Source organism: Macrotis lagotis, chromosome 3 (assembly GCF_037893015.1).
Source record: "Macrotis lagotis isolate mMagLag1 chromosome 3, bilby.v1.9.chrom.fasta, whole genome shotgun sequence".
In the NCBI taxonomy this organism is placed as follows: Eukaryota; Metazoa; Chordata; class Mammalia; order Peramelemorphia; family Peramelidae; genus Macrotis; species Macrotis lagotis.
This window is the reverse complement of record NC_133660.1, coordinates 114,984,471-115,005,552: the sequence shown is the minus strand read 5'-3', so window position 1 is coordinate 115,005,552 and position 21,082 is coordinate 114,984,471. Positions and strand designations below refer to the sequence as shown.

General features: G+C 37.0%; 1 protein-coding gene across 2 annotated transcripts in view; it reads left to right on the top strand.

The window, feature by feature from the left end:
• ARFIP1 (ARF interacting protein 1) overlaps positions 1–21,082 on the top strand; it is a 136,512-nt gene that overhangs the window by 10,361 nt on the left and 105,069 nt on the right. For both annotated transcript variants that reach the window (XM_074229123.1, XM_074229125.1), the window contains exon 2: positions 15,297–15,398. In XM_074229123.1, the coding sequence (XP_074085224.1) occupies positions 15,306–15,398 (93 nt within the window). In that variant the 5' untranslated portion in view covers positions 15,297–15,305. The remainder of the gene's footprint in view (positions 1–15,296; positions 15,399–21,082) is intronic.

Sequence of the window (21,082 nt, the reverse complement as noted above, 5' to 3'; positions counted from 1 at the left end):
AATTCTTCCATGATATATTTTAAATATTGAAAAAAATAGGAAATAATAATTTGGGAACTAAAAAAAGTCAGTTGAAATAAAGGTAGAAATATCTCTGTGAATACAAGGAGGAATTATTAACTTGGTTTGATAACATACCTGTTAGGTGACATTCCTGTAGTTTCTGCATTAAATGTTTAATGTTTATTTTGCTGAATTGAATTCAGATTTTCATGTACCTACTAAGAACAAGATTCTATGCTGGTTTCCATCAAAATGATAATTTCTAGTATTTTACAATTTAGGACGTAGTTTCTTCACACAGTCTTGTGGGATGGGTAGTATTTAGTATTATCTCTATCTCAAAGAAAAGGAAAGGAAACTGGCTCAGTGATTTCATGAGTTGCCCATTGTCACACAAGTAGTAAATATCAGAGCTTGGCAAATGAATTTGGGTCTCCTAATTCCAAGGCCACTCTTTCCACTACAATATGCTGCCTTCTCAGTAGATATAAAGATCTTTATGATTCCTTGGGGAAAGAAACTATGTAATTTTTTTAAAAGTTATTTGAAAGTCAATAGTTATTTGAGTGCTTAGCATCTCCCTGGTGCTGTGCTATGAAAGGAGAAAATAAGTATAAGATGTGGTCTCTACCTCTGCAGACTAATGAAATCACAAGCCGCAATAGTAGAATGTTGGTTGTGTATTGGTTCATTGTGTAGGACAGGTAATAAGTGAATAATTAATGTGATTTATGAACATAACAATATAAATTAGAGGAAGGAAAGAACTCAGTATCTTCTGTAATATCATTTTCTTTGGAAGGTTTTTATTCTTTATTCTGTTTCATTATATTTTTGTGAAACATAATTTAAACATAAATTTTCCTATTCTTAATCATGCTTCATCATCTTACCAAGAAAATTCCTTTCTCATATTTTTTCTTGTTTTTTTTATGAGTATGTTTCATTCTTCCACCTCAGATTATTATCCAGTTTGATAGCCTGAAATGAAGTAGAGAAAAAAAATTATTCCTCTTGGTTTCCTTTCTAACTGGGTCATGATTATTGTTGCTAGGGATGCTAAAGTATCCGTGGTTGTTGTTGATGTACCTTTAAAAGTAAAGGCAGGGCAATGAAAGTTGAGTCCACCTCAACCAGAATTGCCAGTGTTTCCTGTTTAGTTCTTTAACTTGCAGCAAAGTTAATAACACAGAACAGCATTAAGAGCTATCAGAGATGGTTTTACAAAGACTACCTCTTCAGGGTTAGGGAGTAGTTAATCCACTGCACTTCCCACATTTGAATTGATTTCCTTATGCTAGTAAAAATCAATTAATAAGTTTTGAGTTTAAGTATTTATCTATTTATATGAAACATCATATTGGTTCAGACATCCTAATTAGTTTCATGAAAAACATCATAGGAACATTTAAATTCAGAGATGTTATTGTATGATCTAATGATATAGTCTAGTTTCGTAATGTTTTGGTAGAATTTGGTTACAGTTTGGTAGTACTGTAGATCCATTCATTCATTAGGTTAGATTGATTAAGCCCCTACCCCACCTTTTTTCCTAACTGTCCTAATACAAAATGCCATTGTCCTCTCAGTCATACAGCTCCCCTCAGAGGGGTGATCTCTCCACGTAGTCAGTTGCCAGGTGCTGTCTTTTCTGTATTCCTGACATCTCTCCCTCATACCCCTTTCTCTCCTTTGACTTTAGCAGTTATCACCCCACTCTTTCAGCTGCCACCTGGATGATCTCCCTCCCTCAGGTCTTCTCTCTGAAGTCTGTGCTTCATTTTCCATTCAACTATCTTCCCAAAACACCAGCCTTCCCATTGAATCACCACCAGAGTCACCTTTAACCTCTTGGGTCATAGTTTAAATAATCTGTATGGCCCTGGAGGACCCAGCTCTTTCCTTCCCAAACTTCTTAGACTTCACCTTTGTGCATGCTCTAATCTGACCTGCTCTTCCTTGCACAAGATACTATGCTTCTCCATTTTCATGGCCTGTTCCTTTCCCTGTGGTTCTTTCCCTCCTCATCTCCATCTCTAGTGTCTTCCCTCTAAGAGTTTCTCTAATTTATCCTGAATGTGTCCTGTTTGGACATAGCTGTTTGAATGGTGTCTCTCATATTAAGTTGAGAGCTCCTTGATCACATGGGCTGTTTTTGTCTTTCATTGTGTCCCTGGCGCTTAGCAAGGTGCCTGGCATTGGTGGGTGTTTAATGAACATTCGCTGATGAACTGGGCATAAAGACAGAACTCATCTGGAGAGGGCCCACTCATTTTTAGTTGAGCTAATATTCTGTGGGCTCTACGGAGACAGAGAAGGCCAAGAGAGTCCTGGCAAGAAGCTCCCAGAAAAGACACACACTTGAAACAGCAAGTTGAAGGCAAATCCTCAGATCTTCAAAATGAAGAGAGGGAACTCCACTATAACAGCAAAACAGAGTTAAATGCCCCCCCCCAAACCTGAATTTTTACAAGGATATCATGAATACCTAGAAGAAATGAACCAGGAGTTTAAAATGCTTCAGCATTATCTGCCGCCAATTACCATGCTGCCATGGAAAGAGCCAAGGAATCGAAGTTGAGCCCTGCCTCTTCCTACAACCTTCATGGCTGTGAGCATGTCCCCTTCCCTGCCTGGGCCTGTTCTGTGGAATGTGAGGGGCATGGACTGGAGGAATTCTGAGAGGTCCCTTCCAGCTCTCAATCTAGAATCTTGTGATACCCTGCTTATACTTGATTAAAAGTAGGCTATATTGTGCAGCAGCAGCAGCAAGTCATCTGACATGGACTCTTCCAACTTGATGGTATCCTCTGATTTGACCCCTGGGTAATTTCCATTGACTAATTTCCAATGAGCCAAAAAGTATTTTAAAGCACCTATCATTTTCTCTTCTGAGCTGTTTAAATCTTTAATTTCTTTCCTCTAGATCTTTTATTTAATTTTTAAACTCTTGCTTCATTTCTTCTAGGTATTCATGTAGTCCTTGTAAAAATTCAGGTTTGTTTGTTTTGACTATTTTGCTGTTATATTGGAGTTCCCTCTCTTCATTTTGAAGATCTGGGGATTTGCTGTCAATTTTGGTATTCGTTAGTCTTTTCTTTGATTTACTCATTTCTCAAACTTTAATTCCTTAATTTAGGCTTTGAGTCATGGCCAGGGTATGCTGGCAGGTGCATTGTGAGTTGGTCAGCCCTAAGTTCTTGAGCTAACCTTTACCTCCTAGGGTTAGCTCGAGGGCATCACCCCCCACTCCCCCCTCCCAACTGAGGTTTAGAATGCCTGATCTTCTGGCCTTCTCTAGATCTTATAGTCCCTGACCAAATCTGACTGCAGTAGCACTATGCTTGGGTTGCTAATGTTCAGGCCTGCTGCTTTCCATGGACTTCCCAGGCCTGACCACCCTCCTTAGTCTCTTGCTGCTTTGGACAGGAAACTTTGAAAAGGCATGCTCCATCTCTCCTCTGGCTGACACTCGCTTTGCTAGAGGAATGTCCTTTCCTACCATCCCTGGGCTTTTTGTGATGTACTAGTGTGGAATAAATCATATACTGTTGTTTCTTATTCAGTTTCATAGTTATTATTTGATCTGCCACAAACTTCAGAGTCTTGGGATAGTAAGTATGTGGGAGATAAGAGCTCTGCCTTTCATATAGGAAGCCAATGCCTATAGCCAATGCCTTGAGCTGTTGTACTAATTTTTTTTTTCTATTCATCACCACCTCTTTGAAGAATAAACCACATTTTCTGCTTTCAGTCCTTCAACACCTACTTATATTCTATTCTAGCTTAGGTCTTCTCTGCAACTTTCTCTAAGGACTTTGTTATGATTTTTTTCTTAGTCTTTTTTTCCCTTTGACATCACTGCTGCATTTGACATTGACCACACTCTTTAACTTCTTCCCTCCCTTAAAGAAAAAAAAAGACAAGTAGAATAAATGAGCACAGAATAAAACTAGAGTACAGTAATAAATATCCATGACACCTGATATCAAGAGGTACACTGGATAGGGAAAATACATTAGAGAAAAATACAACAATAAGATATAGAAATTGCTATAAGTTATATGTTATAAATATTTTAATTTCATAATATTAACAAATATTACCAATACTAAATCAAAAAAGGAAAACACATTATACTTGTATTTTTTGAAAAGCATATTTTCTTTAGTAAAAAATCTTTTTAAATATTTTATTTTTCCCCAATTATATGTTAATTTTAGCATTCTTTTTTTTCAAGTTTTGAGTTTCAAATTCTAAATCCCTTCTTCCCTCTTTTCTCTCCTCTATACATGTGGAGTAAAACATTAACATAATAATCATTTTGTGCAAGAAAACATGAACGAAAAAAGAAGGAAAGTGGGAAATAGTGTGCTTCAGTCTGTATTTAGAAAATATCACATCTTTCTCTAGAGATGGATAGCATGCCAATGAAGAACTTAATGGACACTGAATCTCAGGGAGGAGTTTATCATCTGAGCCCCTATTTAGGGACTTTGGATAACAGGTAGATAAATAGAGAATGTTCAAAGGAAATTTCTTGTACCGATCATTTATAAAGACTAAAGAAGTGTATCTTAGTTAAGTCATTTCTTTGGTGAGGAAAGCTACAATGGTCCAAATGCATTACTTTCTAACAATTGCTAGCCACTTTAAAGAAATTGAGAGGAGTGGACAATTAACTATTTATTAGACTGTCTCTGAAATATTAGACTTTCATAAGAACCTCTGGTAGTAGCAGATTATACTCAGTTCTTTGCAGAAGTACCTGAAGTATTGGTATTCTTTGGTGTTGATTGATGGCTCTATATATTTGCTTTAGATAAATGAGATGAAGGGACAATTGTCATTCTGTAAATAAAAGTTTAAGAGACTTATTTATAATAATTTTTTAAAATTTTTATTTAAGGTAATGAGGCTAAGTGACTTGCCCAAGGTCACACAGCTAGGCTATTACATGTCTGAGGTTGAATTAGAACTCAGGTCTTCCTGACTCCAGGGCCAGTGCTCTATCCACTGTGCCACCTAGCTGCCCCATTTGTAGTTCTTATCCTTTAGCATAGATTTAGAGCTGTAAGAGACCTCATGAGGTCATTTAGTTCATCTCCCCTGCCATTTTACAGAAGAAGAAACTGAGGTCCAACGAAGTTAAATAGCATGCCTAAGGTCATATGACTAAATAATAGTAGTTAAATAAGTGACATTTTCTTAAGAAGAGAGAATGATTACCTCTGAGTCCTAGTCAATGGTACATGCAAAGTAGAACTTGAGCCAAGTCATTGATTGTAAAACCAGGTCTCTAACTATTCCACCGTGTTGCCTGTCTGACTTGGGGGTCTCATTGTCACATGTGGAATGAATATGATTCCAATGTAACTCTTCAAGAGACATTCTTGATTTTGAGGTCATATGTTGCAGGTACTTGTTGAGGTTGTGTACTGTAAAATTGGAATTCTTGTGTATGTACTCTTTTTCTAGTTCATCAAAATAAGAAAAAAAATAATTATGTTTCAATCAAAATCAAATCATCCAATGCATACTTCAGGAACACCAGAGGCCATGATTAGGAGGAGCTCAGCCATTGACACTTCATTCTCTGTGATAATCCTAGGTTCTCCATCTTTATCAGAATCTGCTGTTGTCCTCCCAGTTGCCCATCTCTTTTGCTTCCATTGCTTCTGGAAATAGTGTTGAATGTACTATTCTATTTTTCCATGTTCTATCTTTGTGATTTCCTTGATTATGACTCTTCCCTATCTTGTATAGATTGTCTCTTAGAATGGAAGTTCTGTGCATTCCATCATTGGCACAGTTTTCATGTATAATCTTTTTTTCTGTTCTACTGTATATGTTTGTACTCATTTCATTTGGTCTTTAAGTTCAGGATACTTTTTTTTAAATGAGAACAAAGAATTTAAACTTCTCAAGATTAAAGACAATTTCTTGCTTTTGTTTTGTTACCTCTTGAAGGAGAGGCACTGCCTCTAGTGTATAGAGAACTGGCCTTAGAGCCAATACTGTCTGTAGGATCAAGTCATTTAGCCTCTCATTGCACTAGGAAGTCCTCTAAGACTTGTTCTGGGAACTCCTAGCAGTGATGTCTAAGTCTAGTTCTGAGGTAGCATAGTGTTTGGCATATGATAAACACTTAATGCTTTTCATATATTTGCTGCTAGGTTTTTTTTTTTCTTTTTGCAAGGCAATGGGGTTAAGTGGCTTGCCCAAGGCCACATAGCTAGGTAATTAGTAAGTGTCTGAGACCAGATTTGAACCCAGGTACTCCTGACTCCAAGGCTGGTGCTTTATCCACTGCTCCACCTAGCCGCCCCAGCTAGGTTTTTCAACATGCAGCTTCAAGCAGTGACCAGAGCAGGTCTGATATACAGAAAAGGGTTCAAAGCAATGGCAGGTTTCAGAACTGCTCAAGCAGTTGTGGGAGGGAAGAAGCAGATTCAGTTAAAAGATATAAGGACCACTTGATGCTGCTTCTTTCATTTAACACATAAATTTTCTTGTGTGTGAAGAACTTTGCTAGCTGTTAAAGCAGATTTTCTAGTACTTTGTAGAGAGTAAAAGCTAGCTTATGATGAATTATGCAAATTAAATACAATATATTGGAAGAAAAAAATAGAATCCAGAGATTTAATCTTTCTTTCTCTAGCTGTATGTGTGGTATGATTACAGAAGATTGGCCTGCACTGTATTTAGCCATATGACTGCACAAGTCATGGGCAATTTGTGTCAAATCTTTTTATAGAAGGGGCTCCTAAAGAACATGGAGAGACTTGGATGCAAGCCCTGGCTTTCCCCTTCTGAGCTCTGGTCATCCCAATCAAGTGCCTTCACCTTCCATCTGCTCATTTCCTGTCAAATGGATAATCATACTTGTAGCAACTACCTTCCGTTGTGGTGGTGATGAGGAAAGCTTTCCAACCCTTAAAGTTTTGGACTGATTTGAGCTATTTTATTCAAATAATAGTCATTGCATCTACTTGAAATTATCTATCAAAGTCAACCTATAGAGATTTAAATGGGTACTAATAAGACTTCATGGGGGAAACATGTGTAAACTAAGAATTTTCAATTGAGGTAAGAGATGTCATAAGCATGTGACAATTAAAATGCAACATGGTAAGTTTAAAATGTTGAATGGGTGTTGCAGATAGTACATTCTCAGAGCTAGAAGGAAAAGACTTCACAGTGGGTGGGATTTGATCTGGGTTTTAAAGAATGGTTAACATTTGGATGGATACTCATTCCAGACAGTATGTAAACTTGGTTTTTATTTGCGGCAAAGAACATGTTCCAGAAACTTGTTATGATCTGATGGCAAAACTACTAGATTAACCATACAAATTGACAAACCAGGAAATGAGCTTGATGTAATGATCATTAAGAGCAATGCCAGGGTTAGCATCAAAGATAGAAGACTGGACATTGCTGTTAAAAGTCACAGGATACAATCTGGTCATTTTTGCAATGTATGATATACTTCAAGGACCCCTATGTTGCCTATTCATTACTTTCTTAATATCTTCATGTTTATCAGATTCCTCCAGTTAGCAGATTAGCCCCATGAAAGATGTAATAGGAGTAGGAAGGCTGTGTTTCTGAGCTTCCTTTCCATTCAGGGTTGACCATGTCTGGAACCTTAATATTAATAGCATTGGTGTGGATGATGTTGGGGACAGCCCTGTGCCCTTCAAGTCATAACTATCATAGGGGCCATCTGGAGTCTGAGCTGTGGTAGTAATGCTGTGACTGTAGTGATGAGTTCTTCTGGTGTCAGAGTTGTCATAACTGACCTTGGCTGGGGCTCCGTACAATTGTTAGTACAGAACCATTACTGCAAAATCTTAAAGGAATTCTCTTTCTCATGATTCATTCTGTTATAAACACAGATGCATCAGCAGAAGGGGCAGTGTCACTCTTCAAATGACCCTGGCCTTTTCCAAGGTGGTAATGACTCCAGTGGGCCAGCTAGGTGATGCAATGGATAGAGCCCCAGGTCTGAAGTCAGAAAGATTCATTTTCCTGTGTTTAAAACTGGCTTTAGACACTTACTAACTGTATGACCCTGGGAAAATCACTTAACCCTCTTTGCCTCAGTTTTCTCATCTGTAAAATGAGCTAGCGAAGGAAATAGCAAATCACTCCAGTATCTTTGCCAGTAAAACCCCAAATGGGATCATGAAGAGCAGACAAAACTAAAAAAACAAGAGACACACCAGTAGTGCACTCTACAGAACACATTCAAACCTAGTAACTTCCCTTTTAATATTGGGATCATGCTCTTAGAAGGTGGTATGGCTTTTCTATTGATCACCACCTCTCCATTCTTGACCTTTACAGTGTCTTTGAACTTGATATGAGTGGAATCAAATGTGAACATAATAAACTGTGCGGTTCACATCAGTGAAGGAGTTGCAGAAGCACTCTTTGCTTGAGTTGAAAATAGCCCTTGTCATGGGGAGCCCAATATAGCCAAATCCATTCATTCCAATCTTGATCATACTCTGGGGAATGTAGCTACAGTAGCAGATACTGGCACTGAGCTAGGAAGAAAAATGAAGAACCCCTTTCTCTCCTTTCTAATGGCCAACCTAAGACCTTATTACTATTCACCACTGTTAAAGGGATAGCCCCCTAACGATAGTCTCATCTCTAATCTCTTCTCCCTCTGACCTTTCCTTTCTACCACTGCTAATCCCACTGAAATTTCTTCATCCTACTGACCTGTGTTTGTGCATAGATTGTATCTCCCTTCACAATGAATAATCTTTGTCTAGTAAAATTCTAATTCCTTTACTTAGGGCTCTACCCTTTCATAATCTTGAATTACCCTCTCTTTCCTTCCTTATATCCAGCCAAACTAGACTATTTCCTTGTTTTGAAATGGCCTTTTTTCCCTTTCCTGGACTATTACAGTGTCTGTCTAATTGATTCCAGTATCCCAAGTACTCCAATCTATTCTCTGTCCTGCCAAAGCTGCATTTTTGTAAGCATCAATCTGACCATGGGCTTCCCCTGCCTAGTAAACTTCAGAGGAAGCCCTCGGCTCGGTTTTTAAGAGCCTGCACAACCATGCCTCCCATTACTATCCTTCCAAAACGTTCTCCCTATTCCATATGGTCCTTGCCACCTGTCACTGTTTTTATACTGCCTACCAGCCCTCAGGCTGGGATGCCCTCCATCCATACCTCTGTCTCCCTCAAGAATGCTTTCTCTGCCTTCAGGATTCTCCCCTCTCACTAGTTTGGCTTTTACTACCTCTCTATAGAATTAAGTATGTTTTCAGGTCTCCCCCAAGAATAGCAATGGTTTCATTTTTTCTGTTTTATCTCCAGTGTATAGTGAAGTGGTTGTTGCCTGTTTGAACCTGTAAACCTCAATTCAGAAGCTTAGATAATGGAAAAATGAAAATTGTCAAAAAAAACACCTGATGAAAACAAGCAACCTTCTAATGCTATCTCCTCTACAAAGACTACCCTGAGCTCCTGACCCCTGTAGAAACAGAACAACAGACCTTTCCCTTCAGACCTCAGGCAGGTTTTTGTTTTATGCCACTTAGATCCATTTTACTAAAACTTTGTGTCTTTCCCATTGCTAACAGGTACTTAACAGAGATTGAATTGATCTTTTTGTATTTATAGCATCTCGCATCTCCCATCTCACAGTTACAAAATCATATTTTATATATATATGTAATTTATGTGCACACATATATTATCTGATCTTCATAACAATCCAGTTGGGTGGGTAGTCTATGTTCATTGTTAGACATTATTATATGATACTAACAAGTAGCAGAAGTATCTGCTGCAGCGCCCAAAACTTAGTAGTGCTAGATAGCCATAATACTTAAGTTGTAAAGTTTGCCTTTTTATTATTGTTCTTATTATTAACTGAAATTTAGTACTTTGACACTTAGTAAATTCTCCATATTTATTACTTATTGCAACTTCAGTGTCATCCTGTGAGATCTTAGTTATTATCCCTGTTTTATATATAAGGAAATAGAGGATCAGTGAGATTCTGACCTGCCCTTGAGCACCCAATTAGTGATATAGGAAGGATTGAAAACCAAATTTTAATTTTTTTAATTAAAAATTTACTTATTTTATTAAACATTTCCTAATTACATATAAAAAAATTAGCAAGCATTAAATAATTTTTGAATTCTAAATTCTCTTCTTCCTTCCTGTTCCTCACCACTCCCAGAGGAGAGCAATTTAATATTGCTTATACATGTGAAGTCTTGCAAAATATATTTTCATATTTAGCAATGTTGCAAAAGAAAGCAAGGACCAAAAAAAACTCAAGGAAAGTAAAGAAAAAAATTTAAAAGTATGCTGCAGTCTTATCAGTTTATCATTTCTTTCTCTGAGGTGGGTAGCATTGGATCCTTTGGAATTGTCTTGGATCATTCAAATCAGGTCTTTCTGACTTCGGTGAAAATCCTGTTGTCCTGTATTATTTCTCATTTTGTGGTTCAGGAAGTTGAAACTCAGAAAGGTTAAATAGTTTTAGTTTTCCCAAGGTCATAAGTAGCAACAGAAAGTTGAGGAAGTGATAGAAATAGAAAATGAAATAAGGTATAGATTTAAACTGAACAAGGAATTTTGAAGATGATGTTTTGTATTAAGTTTAGGATTAGATATTTCTGAGTTTATAACTGTGCTGTGTCCTGAAACTTCACTTTCCTCTAACCTTAAACAATAAAAGGTACAGTAACATGCTGATAAGTTGTTTGTCCTTTGTTTTTCATAGAGGACCAGTGACATCACCAGTGACGTTTTGATTTATGTGTAGAATTCACACAATTTTAAGCAAGACAGTTACACACAGTCATCATCCTCGTTCTCTTTTCTCTTCCTGAGTCACTGAAGTCCAGTGGCAGGAGAAAAGTTCAGATGAGTGACTGACTAGTCAGTCTAAGTCCTCCAGTGTCTGCTCCTGCCACTATTGGTACACATTTTCTACCATTCCCACACTTGGGATAGACAGCTCCCTAGCTCACTGACAGGTTTGAAGCCTGTTAGTCTCCTTCAGCTTGCTTTTCCCCATCTGCTGAGATAATTTATGAAGATGTTGTGGCTGGGTGGGTTGGGCTGTGGCTTCTTGGAGCCAGAGTTGAGAGTCCAAGGTAGACACCACAGGTGGAGGAGCAGCCCTGAAAAGGACTCAACATGCTCTCCCACCAGAGGTGGGAGTCTTCCCTGAATGCCCATATCCTCTGATATGCAACCCTGTGTCTACAACTTGCTGATCAGCCACGACTGATGCCACCATGCCTGCTCAGTGTTGACTTCATTTAGTCTTTACCTGCAGCTGGCCCAAACATTATTGAATCATGAACTCTAAGTAACAGAAATGTCAGCAGCATAATACTTAAGCTGTAAACATTGCCAATGTCAGCCTGGTGCTGGAAGGCCACAATTAACTTATCCATTGTGTTGTGCAAATTGTGATTGAACTTTTTTGAATAAGATGATACATTAACAGTTCAATTCACACATTTTTTGAGTGCCTATTATGGTAGGAACTACTCGAGGCCTTAGAGGCTATAAATACAAAAACATTCATCTCTATTTTCAGATATTCCTCCAGGTATTGATTATTTCATTGTTTATCCTATTGAAAAATAGACTGAGTGGAGTTGGTTTCCCTGTGTTTCTTCTGGTTGTTGAAAAAGCCCATTCCAATTTTGGCAGAAATTCATTTTCATGATAAAGATTGTGGCTTTCTTTATACTGCTAACCTTACTATAATTGTCTATTCAGACTCAGCTAAGGTAAAGATACATTCCCTTTTTTTCTTGGCAACCATAATCAGTAATCCATTGAGCACTGGTTGTCTTTTTCTTTTTATTATCTCAATCTACAATTGGAACAGTTAATATGGAAACTTTGGGATCTAGCCTGTTCCTTCCCTTCTCTTCTTTCACACTAATTTTGTTCTCTCATCTGTTTGCTTTCCATCTCATATGACAAATGCTTAAATATTTAGTCATTCTTTACAAGAATATATATAACATAGTTGATGGAACAAAATACATACTGAATATATGCTAAGTAATTAAATGAAGTTTCATTTAACTTTAAATTCCTTTTAGACAGATTATGTTATTATGAATTGATCTGATAAAACTTGTTTTGCTGTGAACAATGTCATCTAATTATCATAGAAAAAACTTCCCCTCTGTTAATTCCTTGCATTATTAAAAAGATTTTGTATTCCTTGAGTATGCCTTTTAATAATGTGCCTCTTATTTTTCCTTATCATGCATCAAATCTAGACTTAGCCATTGCTTTAATATATCAAAGTATATTCTCAGAATTTAAAAATATGATTAATAATTGCTAAAAAAATTCATTGAGCTTTATTAGTTTTCATTTCTTATCATTAAATTTCCTAGTGTGGTAAAAGGAGTCTGGAGACGTGGTTTCAAATTGTCATGGAGTCAGGAAAGATGAGTTCAAATCCTGTCCCTAAAATTTACTAATTGTGTGATCATTAAAAAGTCACTTAATTTTTAATAAGCCTCAGTATTCTCTTTTGTGAAGTGAAGATAATACCTCTAGTAACTTAGAGGATGTTGTGAGGATTTTAAAAACTGAAACAATGTGTAAAGCATGAAAATAGATTTTAATTGATAGCCTTTGTTTTTGTATTGCTTAGATTTTCCCTTGAATAATTACCTTTTGAATTTTTTAAAACAAAAAAGAGGGAAAAGAGGAGACATTTAGTAAAACTGATCAATACATCAAAACAATTTGACTTGTATACCTTATGAAAGATTGTGGTTGTGACAAGTAATTAGGTATATTTTTCCTTTGACTTGGAAGCTTTGAATTTGAACTTAGATGGCCCTGAAGTTTTCAATTGGGTAAATGTTTTCTGATTAGTCAACAGTTCTGAGATCAGGACCCCAGATTGCTTTCTAACTGTAATTTATTGGGTTTTGTCTGGGCGATTCTAATTTTTAGCACAGTCAGTGCTTGAGTCAATACCCTCCTTGTGAGGGGCCAGGCTCTTTGTCATTCTTTCCTCCTCTTTATTTTATGATTCCATTTCCTCCAAGTCTACCCACAGTCTCTGTGACCAGGATATACTTTTTCCTCTTAAGCCCTTTACCAGGACTTAGTCTGGGATTTTTGTTTTCTATTAGGGGAGACTCTCAAGCCAAGGCATTGATGTCTTCTTGGTATTTGTGGTTTGCTGCATGAGCAGGACCTGCTGGAGGCTGAGAGGAGTGCATCTGAAGAGCTTGGGTTTCAGGGCCTCTCTCAGATACAGGCTCCACTGTCCCCCTGTAGCTAGGTGCTTCCTCTGTGCCAGGGCAGCAAGGTGGGGCAGGAGACAGAGTGCCAAGCTTGGGGGCAAGAAGACTGTCATCCAAATCCTTCGTTAGAGGCTTACTAGCAGAATGACCCCTGTCTACCTCAGCTTCCTCATCTCTCAAATGAGCTGGAGAAGGAATCAACAAACCACTTCAGTACCTCTGCCAAGAAAACCCCAAATGGGATCATGACTGAAACAATTGATCACCAGGTGTGGTTCTAGGCTGGGTTCTGCAGTAAGCCTTGGTGCTACAAAGAGGCAGAAAACAGTGCTGCTCTCAAGCCAAGTACTTTTCAGCTATTAGCTCATTCCTCTCACCCAAGACAACTGAGGAAGGGGGTGCTGTTATTATCTTTAGTTTACTGAGTAGGGAACTGATGTAGAGAGGTTAAGCGATTAGTCAGGGCATCATATACAGCAAATGCCTGTAGCAGGATTTGAATTCAGGCCTTCCTTACTTAAAGTCCAGCTCTCTCTTGCTTACTCTCTCTGTCTCCTCTCTCTCTCTCTCTCTCTCTCCTCTTCTCTTCTCTTCTCTTCTCTTCTCTTCTCTTCTCTTCCTCTTCCTCTTCCTCTTCTCTTCTCTTCTCTTCTCTTCTCTTCTCTCTCTCTCTCTCTCTCTCTCCCCCCAACCCAGATGCCAAGCATTCAGCTCTAGGCTAGGTACTCTTACCTTGATGAAGCACTTCCTATGTTGGGGCAAGCCCTGTGTGAGGCAGATACCATGATGGTCCTTGCCCTCAAGGAATTCACAGACTCATGGGGGAGACAACAAGCAAGCCAATAAGGACAAACAGAAGAACTGAAAGAGAGAGGAAAGGCATTGGAATGAAGGAGGCTTTGGAGAGGCTTCCTGTGGAATGATAGACTTTTAGTTGAGGACTGAACAAAAGCCAGAGAAGCCGGTAAGTGGAGAGGAGAGAGACTTCCAGGCTTCAGAAACTTCATCCCCAGGGCTTTCTCCTAAAGCTTGGCTCTGCAGCTGGTTCTCTGGTGGTTCTGGGGCTACTCTCTCCTAAGCGAGGACTAGAGTCAGGCTCTGTTTGGGGAAAGACCTGGGCCATCCTCAGGCTCAGCAGGACTCCTAGCTTGGGGAAGGGAGAGGCAAGATGATGCATTCTGTGATTGAGTCTATTGGGACAACTCTCCTCTCCTTCCTTTTTTGATTTTGCACAAGCAGTCACCTGTGCCTGGAATGAACTCTCTCTTCATATCTTCAGGACTTGGCTCATTTGCCATCTTTTACATGAAACTTCATCTCTAGACTTTCTCTCCTCCATTACATTATAACTATTCTGCAAATACTTGTGTATGTACATGTTTGTCTACTCTGACAAAATACAAGTTCTTTGAGAGCAGAGACTGTTTCAATTTTGTCTCTTTTTTTTAGACAGGTATAGTAATTCTTATGAATTTATTTGTCATTGAGGAATAAATAGGTGGTAGAGGCAGTGGACTGGCAGTGGGAAAAATGGTTGTGACAAATAATGGGTAGCACAGTTTCAGGTGGTGGGGCATTTGGAGGAATCTGGAGTAGAAGTTGAGCATGTTTGTAGGGGGGTGAGTGTTGAAACTAGGACTTGGGAAGTGGAATAGAGTAGAGTTTTGTGTAATGAGATGTAACTATTGAGGATTAGAAAATAGGAGACGAAAGGTAAGAAGGGTGGGCTTGGTAGAGATACTTTGAGTCCTCTGGAAACAGCAGTATTGTCACTACTTCTTACAGTTACCTGCTTTTAAGTAGTTTTCCTCATTTTCAAAAGGGTAAAGAAGAATTACTAAGCTCTGTCCTCTAAAGCTACAGAATTCTTTGGTTATATTATCTTGTTTATCACATGTGAAAATACTAGCAAAATATTGATACAGAGACAAAATCACAGGAAAAGGAGAGGCCACTTATTATTTGTTGTTTGTTATTAATACTATCTTGATTTCTCTTTTTTTTTTAGGAGTCTACCATGGCTCAAGAATCTCCCAAAAATTCAGCAGCAGAAATACCAGTGACCAGCAATGGAGAAGTAGAAGATTCACATGAGCATGGGTTTAGCAGGGTATGACATATTGTTTTCATTTAAATGCAAAGAATCATAAAATAATTGTTAATCCTTAAATGTTAAGATAAAAATGAGACAAAATTTTGCATAAGCATTCTTTTTGAGGAAGGAATATTTCCAAGCATTAAGGATTAATATGATGGGATGAATTAGGTCATAGTGTTAGGTAGTTAGCAAAATAAAGTAATAAATCAATAACCATTTAAGGTTTCCATTTTATGACCAGAACTACACTGTTCTGGATGTAGGCTCTGCTCTTAGAGTTAGTGTGTACAAGCTGTCACATAAAATCAATGAGGAACTTTGAAGAAGAACAGGAGTAAAAGATGTTTTCAAGGAAACAGGAAAAGAGCAGTAAATAGTCACAGGGCAAGGGCAAAGGATGATGGATGGACAGCCAAATTCTCTACTGGTATCCTCAAGATGTTGGGAAGAAGCAAGAAGATTCTTCAGCATGTTAAATAACCCCCTTTGGTGAACTTTTGGAAGGCTCTGGATAAGAATGAACAAGGATGAACAATTATAGATGTACTGAGATTTTTATCATCAGTAAAATAAGATTACAGATCCATTTGAGTTCTTAGAATTATGTTGTAAGTGAAAAAAAAATCATAAATGTAGATTATTCCCTCAGAAACTGACCTTTTCTTAGAACAGTACTATAATTCCTAACCAGTTCCTTCTTTGTCTTGTTGTACTGGCTAGCTTGGCGTTCTTGATTATGTAGGCACAAATAAACTTTGTTTAGTGAAAAATAAAGACTAGTGGGACCTTTTCTGCTTATGATTCTTCTAATTTTCTAATTTCTTTAAGTTTTAAGTCCAACTTGAGTTGAAAAAACCTACTTGAACATAAAAGATTTCTTTCTGTAACTTTTAGGATACTTTGATGAGAGTAGTACATATGGAAAAAGTAAAAAAGAAAATAATTGTATGTTCTTCCTAAGACCTTTTAAAACTTCTAGGATATTTAGAAACATAACTGATTACCTACCCTCACATCCATGCTTCTTTTTGCTAAAAAGGTAGTTTAGCCCATTTAGGAAATCCTTACAAAAATATAGTTTCAAATCAGCATTTTCTTTCATTTTTAATTTAGTTATGTATTACTATATTTAAAAGTTTTAAAAGATTGATTCTAGTTATTTGAAATAAAATCTTTCATTTTGACCACTTAAAAGAAGATGAAGTTCCTAATGTATTATGTATTGACTTATATTGGAAAAAAAATTCTCTTCAGCTTTAAACTTCATATATATATATATATATCTTCAGACTTTAAGTATCTTTATTACAGAGTATTCTTGCATGGGATTTCAATTCTATGAGTCAGCTTAGAATGTCTTACAGATGAAACAAGAATCTTAAAAATCTGAATGCCATGATATTTTCACTCTGGATTTCATTCATTCTTAATGTCTGACAATGTCAAGACTCACTTGTTTCCTAATGGAATTTATGTTGTATGCCTAAGAATTTGATGTACTAATGATAAGCCTTGATTTTTAAAATGGTTCAAAATATGCCATTTATAGAGTTAATAGATGCATTTTTTTTTGTTTTCTGTTTTTTTTTTGTTTTGTTTTTTTTAGGTTTTTGCAAGGCAAACGGGGTTAAGTGGCTTGCCCAAGGCCACACAGCTAGGTAATTATTAAGTGTATGAGATCAGATTTGAACCCAGGTACTCCTGACTCCAGGGCCAGTGCTTTATCCACTTTACACCACCTAGCCGCCCCTTAATAGATGCATTGTTAAAAATTAACTTTTATGTAGCACTGAAAAAAAGTAAATAATAAAGAACTTCTTGGTAAGATCATAGGGTTTGAGATGTAGAATTGTTTGGAATCTTAAAAGACATCCAGTCCAGCCCACAGTTTTTACAGTTGATAGAACCTTGATTTGTGTGAGTGAAGTGATTTGTCCTAGGTCACACAGGTAGTAAGTGTCAGAGGTTTAATTCAAACAGGTTCTGGAGCTACAAGTTTAGCACTCTTTCTTCTGTTTGATGTTAGCCAGAATTTTAACTGACTATAGAAAAAAAATTTTAATTTAATAGGATAATAAAAGTAATTAGGATGTTCATGAAGACTGCTATACCAGTACTTCTTTACGTACTTCGTTAGAATTTACTGGTTCCTTCATTTCTTATCCTAAATGGCCTCTGTAAAAATACAACTAGTGAAAAAAATGTATTCTTGATATTCCTGCCCCCCAAAATGGATTTGCATTTTATGGCATGATTGTACTCGAAATTCACTTGACAACAATAAGCCAGTCTCTTTCCTACACTCCCCTAAATAAAAATAATTCTAATTCCCAAACTTCTGTTTCTAATGCTGTCCTCTCCTTTTATAAATGAACACAAGCATGTATTGATCTCTTTTCTTTTAAATCCACCAGAAATTGGGAGTCCTTATTTAAAATGCAGTTTTAAAGACACCAGAAATAAATCAGTGGAACAGAACAGGGAACAGATCAGTGGAACAGAATATACCATATAGAGAAGCAAATGAAGTTGTAGTTCACTATTTAGTAAATCTAAAAACCCCAGTGACAGATTCATATTTATAAAACTAAGAGTCACTCTTCAATTGACAAATGGTGAAAGGATATGAACAGGCAGCAGACAAGAAAAGAAATTCTAGATAATCAATAACCATATGAAAAATATTTTCCAAAATAACTATCAGTTATAAAAATGTAAATTGAAGTGATTGTTGGGGCTCTACCTCATACCCATCAGATTTTCAGAGTTGACAATATGATAAATGTTGTTGGATGAATTATAAAAATACCAGGCACAATGATGTGCTGTTGGTGAAACTCTAAAGTACTGCAGTCATTCTGGAAAACAGTTTGACACTACGCCCAAATGCACTGTTTGACTCATTGATGCTGCTGTGAGGCCTTTTGCCCCAAAGAGATCAAAGAAAGAGGAAAAGAACATATGTATAAATATTTATTTCAGCAGTTTTTCTGGAGGCAAAGAAATAGAAATTGAGGAGATGCTCAGCAATTGGGGCATGACTAAACATGAATGTATTGGAATACTATTTGCTACAAGAAATGATGAAGAGATAACTTCAGAGAAACCTGGAAAGTCTTGTATGAACTGATGCAATGTGATGTGAACAGAACCAGAACAGTTTATACAATAATAACAATTATCATGAAGTCAAAGAGCTTTGAAAGACTTAGGAATCCTGATTAACAAAATGAAAACCACAGTCCAAAAAAGAGTCATGATAAAAACATGCTGCTCACCTCCAGATGGAGAGGAGCTGGACTCAGATTGAGGTTGTTTTTGTTTGTTTGTTTGTTTGTTTAGAGTTTGGGAAGGGGAATGGGCAATGTAGCTAAATGTGGAAATTTGTTTTTCTTGGCTGTACATATTTGTTACAGGACTTTCTGTTTTCTGGTTTGTTTGTTTTTTCCAATGGGGAGGGGAGTGGAGAATGGGAGGGAGAAAAAGTAAATTGCTAGTTAGTTAAAATAAATGAATTATCAGTGTTAAGACATTCAGAATGTTAATATATCATTTTGTATAACAAATTCTTTTTTTAAAATTTATTTATTTTGAATTTTACAATTTTCCCCCTAATCTTACTTCCCTTCCCCCACCCCCACAGAAGACAATTTGCCAGTCTTTACATTGTTTCCATGGTATTCATTGATCTAAGTTGAATATGATGAGAGAGAAATCATATCCTTAAGGGAAAAAAAATATACGAGATAACAAAATTACGTAATAAAATAATTTTTTAAAATTAGATACCCCAGAATTATGTCTGATTGTTGCACTGATAGAATGAGCAAGTTGTTCATCAACCCCATGTTGCTGTTAGGGTGTTAGGTCTTCTGGTTCTGCTCATCTCTCTCAGCATCAATTCATGCAAATCCTTCCAGGCTTCCCTGAATTCCCATCCCTCCTGGATTTTCTTTTCTTTCTTTCTTTCTTTCTTTCTTTCTTTCTTTCTTTCTTTCTTTCTTTCTTTCTTTCTTTCTTTTCTTTTCTTTTCTTTTCTTTTCTTTTCTTTTCTTTTCTTTTTAAGGTTTTTGCAGGGCATTGGAGCTAAGTGGCTTGCCCAAGGCCACACAGCTAGGTAATTTTTAAGTGCCTGAGGTCAGATTTGAACTCAAGTACTCCTGACTCTAGGGCCGGTGCTCTATCCACTGAGCCACCTAGCCTCCCCCTCCCTCCTGGTTTCTAATAGAACAATAGTGTTCCATCACATACATATACCACAGTTTATTAAGCCATTCCCCAATTGGTGGACATTCACTCAAGTTCCAATTCTTTGCCACCACAAACAGGGCTGCTATGAATATTTTTTTTTACAAGTGATATTTTTACCCTTTTTCATGATCTCTTCAGGGTATAGACCCAGTAATAGTATTGCTGGATCAAAGGATCAAAGGGTATGCACATTTTTGTCGCCCTTTGGGCGTAATTCCAAATTGCTCTCCACAAAGGTCAGAAAGGTTGGATGAGTTCACAGCTCCACCAACAATGTATTAGTGTCCCTGATTTCCCACATCCCTTCCAACATTGGTCATTGTCCTTTCTGCTCATATTGGCCAGTCTGAGAGGTGTGGAGTGGTACCTCAGAGATGCTTTAATTTGCATTTCTCTAATAAGTTGTGATTTAGAGCAATTTTTCATATGACTATGGATTCCTTTGATTTCCTCATCTGTAAATTGCCTTTGTATATATTTTGACCATTTGTCAGTTAGGGAATGGCTTGTTTGTATAATGAATTCTTAAGGTCCACAAGATTCTGCCACCTTTTTGTTTCTTTAATAACAGTAAAATGGAGAGTAATTATAACACTATATGGCAAAACTTATATTACTTTTGTTTTGGGCCCAAATTAATTGTGTTAAGTATAGTTGTTAAAATTGTCTTGCATATTGTTGTAATCATAGGCAGTGAAGAGATGTTGTCAGCAAAAATGTTAAAGATAATTTTCTTAAGCAGATTTAACAGAGAACTTGAATTTCACTAATTTTCCTCTTCTATATACTCATTCATTATCTGAACAATGTAGTTCAGCTTTTACTTTGGTCATAATTTGACTGCCCAGTAGGGGCTGCTGTGACCTAAGCAGTAGAATGGGAGAGCACTTTTAGATGGTGACTGCCTAACTCTTGCTCCATTCACGGTTTGCTTTTTTAACCTCCTCCATATCTTCTTGTTACTATTGTATTCACATTCTAAGTCTTTCAAATATGTAGCCTGGAGGTGGTAATGAAGAGTATTCAAGTAAAAAAAAAAAATTGTCATTCATTGACTCATATTGGCTATCTTTACACCTCTCTAGGTTTGATTCCTCTTGTAAGATAGCTGTAAAATATCTGACTTTGGAACAATTTCTAGTGATGCTCTGCATTCAGTGAAAAACAAAAGTGTTCCATTTTCCTCTCTTTCTTGGCATTGCCAAAGGATAAGGCTACCATCTCTTCACCAGAAATATGCCAGTCTTCAAATACTTTATGAAGTTTCAAACAGTAGTAAAAAGTTCCTCTAGCACTAGAGTGGATAAATTGCATTGGCATTTATCAGTAGTAGCCATTGACACCAATGTATGAAGTTGTTTCAAGGGATATATCTTATATCTAAATATTGCTATAAAATAATAAGACAATATATGTATCTAGTGGATCAGGAAATCTTTGGCACA